The following is a 6,421-nucleotide window of genomic DNA, read 5'->3' as shown; positions in this document are numbered from 1 at the left end:
ATAACCCACTGAGTAGTAGAAACAAACACAAGGCCAGCTATAAATCACAGCTGCAGGTTACAGTCTGCATACTCAGTAAGATCAGTTAAAGTTCTGAAGTAGAAAAGAGATTAGGGACAAAATTGTGGATTCTGATTTTTCTTTGCAGTACAGTTATATATATATATATATATATATATATATATATATAAAATCTTAATTGCCAAGTACAGTTTATTAAATATTTGTAATACAGATGATAACATTTTTTTAAAAAAAGGAAATCTAAAGAAAATATTTGAAATGACATGAAATCAGATTATCTATCATTCCTAAGAAATCTGTGTTGTCCCATGAAAAATATGGGTAATTCCAAATATTTCTGAGCCAAGATGGGAAAAGCTTTAAGAAAGTAGGAAAATGGGCAAAAGAGAAAGTGTCTATGTCTTAGAAGCCATGATAACATCAGATATTTATTGTATAGAGAAATTGAAGTCAATGAAAGAACACTGCAGGAAATTAATAGAAGAGCAAGTACTATTTCCACAATATAATCAAAGAATAGCAATTTTGGACTCAAAATTTCAGCCCTGCATCCTTGATTACTTTAGATCCCCCCAAATGGGCCCTTTCATAGCTATTACCCCAAAGACTCTTTTCAGAGCTCCCTTTATATCTTTGTTCCTCAGGCTGTAGATGAAGGGGTTTAGCATGGGTGTGACCACAGTGTACAACACTGAGGCTATTGCATTTGCATGTGAGTTCTGGGGAGCAGCAGAGCTAAGGTATACTCCCACGACTGAGCAATAAAACAAAAAGACAACGGAAAGGTGAGATGCACAGGTGGAAAATGCTTTATACTTGCCCAGAGCTGAGGGGATCCCATATATGGAGGAAATTATCTTAGAGTAAGAGTAAAGGATTGCAGAGAGGGGTATACCACCCAGCAGCACCAATGAAATATATATCAATATGTCATTAAGAAAGGTGTCAGAACATGCATGGTGTATCACCTGATTGATTTCACAGAAAAAATGGGGGATCTCCACGATTGTATGGAAGGACAGCCGCAGCACCATCAAGCCATGCAGCAAGGAAGCCAAAATGCTAGCGACCCAGCATACCAGAGCCAGGAGCTGACAGAACCGGGTGTTCATGATGACTGTGTAGTGCAGGGGGTGACAGATGGCTACGAAGCGGTCATAGGCCATTGCAGACAGAATGAAGTCATCCAGATATGCAAAGAGTAGGAAAAAATGCAACTGTGTGAGGCAGCTGGCATAGGTAATGAGTTTGCTCTGCGTCTGGATGTTCCACAGCATCTTGGGGATGGTGGTGGAGGTGAAGCAGATGTCCACAAAGGACAGATTGGAGAGAAAGAAGTACATGGGCGTGTGTAGGCGTGGGTCAGAGCAGATGGCCAGGATGATAAGCAGGTTTCCCAACATAGTGGTCAAGTACATGAAAAGGAAAAGCATGAATATGAGGGGCTGCAAGTCTGCTTTCTCTGACAATCCCAGAAGGAAAAATCCTGAAATTTGTGTATAATTATTTATGCCATGTGTTGGTGGTGATGGCTAGAAACAAAAAGAGAGAGCAATTTTCACATATTGTACTTTACTAAGAGAATGAAATGGTACAATTTATTTTGCAGTCAAGAAACATGTTTCTTGTAAAGACCTTTTTTTTTTTTTTTCATTCCATGACCCCTGCCATCTCTGATGAGCACTCCTGTTCCACATTAAGGTTTTCCCAAGAGATCATGTTTGACGCTTTTCACAAGAATGTCTTTATGACTTTGAAGAATACATGTTAGCATGGACTATCTTCAAGGCAGAGATTACAGGATGCTGAGGAAAAACATCATTGTAATCTTTGATGGTGAAAGACTATAATAAAAATACATAAAGATTTTTATACCATGTCAGATAGTGACAGGCGCTACCGTAGTTTAAAAAAAATAACAATAAATAAAGGTACAAGAAAAATGGAGGGGGTGTTAGTTTTTCCTGGAGGCTCAGGAAGACCTGTAATCAGGTTACGTTTGAACAGAGACCTCAAGAAACACTGAGCAGGAGACAAGAGGTTACCAAGGGAAGAGATGTGTTTGCCCTGAAGGGGATAAAGTCAGTTCTAAGGCCCTAGAAAGAGCACTTGTTTCAGTTCTTTAGCTGTCAAAGAAAGTCAGGGGAATGAGAAAGGAAGAGTGATGAGAAATGGTGTCAGAGAATGTCGAGGATCCCAGAGGCCTCCCTGCTCTGCTGACTTGAAGGCCCAGGGGTTCCCTCATTTGTTGTTGAAACTTTTATTTTATTAATTTTGTTCCAAGATATTCTGTGAATAGAGCTGGAGCCTCATCAGTATTACAATATTAATGTTTAACACCTGTATTTCATGGGTCACAGTTTGGAGCATATAAGTGGACATACCACTGTCTGACAACTGTGTCCCCCAAATACACACACACATACCTGTGTACACACACACCTCTACGCACACAGATATACCAATATAGACACATACACATTCACTCATATGTGCAAACACACATGTACACACACCCATTCACACACATATACCTACATACATATATAGAAACACACACATATATACACCCTAAACATATATATACTCATACACATACACAGAGATACACACACATACACCCACTCACACACACACACACACACATGTTCCTACATACCCACACACAGGAACACACAAACATTACACACCTATAAACATATACTCACCAATATAGACAATACCCATAACAATCCCCCCACACACTCACATATACACATATTCAAACAAACCCATACACACAGACATACACATACACCACACCACAACACAACGCAAGGCACACTATAAAGACACCTTGTTACTTCCATGGTTTTCTCACCCCCTTACACATTTATTTTGAAAGGAATAATAGAAGACTATATCAACATCAAAGTATTTTACCCTAAAGAATATACAAATGGAACACAAATTTCAATTGTTGAGCCACCATGGATATGAAAAGATGAGGTTCCATTTTAATGTGACCGTTTTGTGTGCTGTATTATAGAAAAAAATGCAGAAACATAGAAACTAGAAGGAAATAAAGACACATGGGAGGGGAGAAGAGCTAATCAGCTCAGGTGGTCCTAGAGACTGTGATGAGGAGAATCTTCCAGTGCCAGTTGTAGCTCCTGACCCCAGGTCACTGACAATCAGCAAAACCAGGCATCCAAAAGGAAAGGAACAATATTTTTACAAAGTCAAGATATCTTACTGATTGAACATCGCACAAGAAAAATAACTAAATTTTGTGAATAAACACAAAAGTTATAACACCATACTTGCTCAAATGTGTAACATACCATACAGAAAGATGTTGAACTGTGAAATGATAAGACATTTTTATGAGTGATTATTTTTGTAAGCAACTCCATTTATTTGGGTAAATGACTTATAAAAAAACATTGGTGAACAACACAAAATTACATACATTTTCAAAAGCTTGCCTGAACACCTAAAATTCACAAACATTATTCTTTAAAAAAATGAAATATGTTCATAGCATCCTTGATATAAAATGCCTAACCCCTGGCCTCAGATCGGGCCTCCTAGGACCTTGAGGAAGGTGGGGTTTCTGTGGGGAGGCAATGGCTATTTCCTGAGGGAAAGGAGAGTGTTGAGTTTACCTTTGACCTTCTCACATCTATCTGAATTTTGATCCTTTTCTGAGGAGCTGAGATGTAGCTGAGAGGGGCAGAACAAACGCCTCTGGCAAGGGGATAGGGGTGCAGAATTAGTCCAGGAGCCAGAGTCCTTAGCATATGCTATCAAGAAGAGTTAGAATTGTAATCTCTGTCAGATCACACCAGCAAATGCTCCTGTGTCCGCTTTCTCCAGAGGAGGTGAGCTTCCCTCACCTCTCCACATGCTCCACACTCGGCTCACTTCCCCTGGTTAATGCTGCCCAGGAACAGGAGTGAGCAGAACCTATTTCTAAGGAGAAAGATACTTGCTTGTTAACTTCCTTATGACTTGCTTTCATGGAGAGAGAACAGTGCATAGATTTGGTTGAAAGCCAAGCAAAGCTCTGATCAGAGTCCCTGGGCATTTCTTTAGAAATTCAAATAATTCTTCAATGTCAGGGTTCATTAAACTTTCAAATACACAAATGAAGCAATGACTTGGAAAATGGAAAACATCCAAATTAATAAAATAATATCAAGTCCATAAATGAAACCCTTGACCACCGAATGATGTCTATGGTCCACAACTCCAGCAGGAGCCTCTTCTGAAGCTCCTTTTAACTGCATTTCACCGTCACCATTCCCTGCTGGTGCACAGCTGCTGCTGAACCAGCCTGGCTGTGACTGCCAAGGACAAAGGCACAGATCCTTCCAGGAACAAGTAGAAGTAAGGAAATCATAAAAATTAAAGCAGACATTAATGAAATAGAAAGTCCAAAAGTCTAAAGGGACAGTCCAAAAGATAATAAAACCAAAAGTGGGGTCTTTGAGAAAATAAACAAAAAGAACACTCCCCTCAGACAGGCTCACAAGAAAAAGAAAATGAAACTCTAATAAACAGCATCATTAATGAAAGAGGATAAATTATAACAACACAGTAGAAATCAGAGGATAATAAGAAGTTACATGAACATTTATATGCAAACAAATTAAACAATCTAGATAGATGAGATGGACAAATTCTTAGAATTAGAAAATCACCCAAGACAATAAGGAAGAAAGAAAAAGCTTCAATAAACAAATTACAAGGAACTTGAAATGGCAATTAAAACTCCTCCAAAAAACAAAACCAAGGACAAGATGGTTTAATAAGTGAGTTCTACCAAACTTTAAATGAACTAATACATCACAATGAATAATATTCAGTGATCAAAAATAATAAATCCATGCTATTTGTGGCAACATGGATGGAGCTGGAATGGTTTGATGCTAAGCAAAAATAATTCAGAAGGAAAAAGGTAAATAATGGATGTTTTCACTTATATGTGCAATGTCTTTGTTAGACAAAGACAAACCTTGAAAGTTCACCATAGATTTGAAGCATTCAGGAAGGAAGGGGGAGGACAAGTAATGAACAGTAGTGAAAATAGGGGTGGGGGCAGAGCACAGGGACTATTGTGCTGGACTGTGGGTGCTTTGGTGGTGAGAGGATAGTGTGACCACACTGAGGGGAAAAAATCACATACTGTCCAAACATTAAATTAAAAATAAAAGCCTTCTGGGGCAAAGTAATAATTACCTCCACGGTCTGGGATTTCTAATAAACACAAACGTGCTTAATTACACTCAATCTTAGAAAGTTAAAAATGCCCTCAATTCACTGCATAGGCCTTCAAATTTAGTGCTCTATTTTCAAATTTCCCTGCATTTCAAAACTGCTCTAATGTATTCTCATTTTGTGGAAGCACTTTAAGTTACTCATTCCTTGCTCAGTCTCATGTAATTTGACCTCCATTTCTATCACTTAATTTCTACGATGATCCTTGCATTGCTAAGTCCATCAGCCACTTTTAAAAACATGTAATTGTCAACCCTATAAACAAAAACAGTAATGTCTTGGTTGTGGGATACATAGGTTAGGTTCTCAGGTGACCTCAGGTGAAAGCATTGGCTTCCATTTCTCTGATATTTCCTGAAGCAACACCTGGGCTCTTGACTCACCTGAATGTGATCTCTCAGCGTCCAAAATCTGTTGGTGGTTGATGATGGATGCTGAAGGTCTGTTTGCAGCGAGGACAGCAGGTAGGAGTGAAACATTGGTCATTGATCAGATTTAGGACCCAAAGAGAAATAACCCAGCTCTATCCAGCTAAATGTTTGAAGCCTCGTGGGCCTGCAGCAGAGGAGATATTTATGGATGCCTGTCTGCTCATTAAACACTGTTCCCATTGTTATTCCTTCCGCCCCTGAGCACATCCTTTTCCTGTGAGACACTGGCCTGGAGACAGAGGAAATTTTTCTTACTGACACTCTGCTCCTAAGAGATTAGTTTACAAATTGAGTCCAGTTAATCTTACTCTATCTCATGACCTTGACTCCTTTCAGATTTCTAACCTCCTTATACCTTATCCTAGCTTTGAGGTCATTTTGTTCTCAAATCCACAACTGAGACACCTAGTTCACTAAGATCCATGGACCTCCAAAATGTTGAATTGTGGTGAGAAATATTTTCTGATATCTCCACGAAATTGGAGATATTTCCACAAGGGAGAGAGGTGTTTGGGTTCCTAAACCCAATTCTAACATGAGGTATCCCCCCACCTCCAATCAGCAAGCAATTTTTGCACACCAAGGGTGTCCAAGCATTCAAAAAGTCTGACTCCATCTACCTAGAAATAACATCAGATTCCAGCTGTAAATTGCTCAGTCTCCTTTATCTGCTCCCCACTTTGATACCAGTTGTAAGCACAGAT

General features: G+C 39.2%; 1 protein-coding gene across 1 annotated transcript; it reads right to left on the bottom strand.

Moving 5' to 3' along the window:
- Positions 1-581: 581 nt before the first annotated feature.
- On the bottom strand, positions 582-5,765 carry LOC119242194 (olfactory receptor 7A10-like). The gene is made up of 2 exons (XM_037507954.1): positions 5,670-5,765; positions 582-1,556 (listed from the first exon to the last, which is right to left on the bottom strand). The coding sequence occupies exons 1-2, from the start codon at positions 5,763-5,765 to the stop codon at positions 582-584; spliced, it is 1,071 nt and encodes a 356-aa protein (XP_037363851.1).
- Between the last annotated feature and the right edge of the window lie 656 nt (positions 5,766-6,421).

Source organism: Talpa occidentalis, unplaced genomic scaffold (assembly GCF_014898055.3).
Source record: "Talpa occidentalis isolate TD23 unplaced genomic scaffold, MPIMG_talOcc4v2.1 talOcc4.12, whole genome shotgun sequence".
In the NCBI taxonomy this organism is placed as follows: domain Eukaryota; kingdom Metazoa; phylum Chordata; class Mammalia; order Eulipotyphla; family Talpidae; genus Talpa; species Talpa occidentalis.
This window is presented reverse-complemented; position numbering and strand designations above follow the sequence as displayed.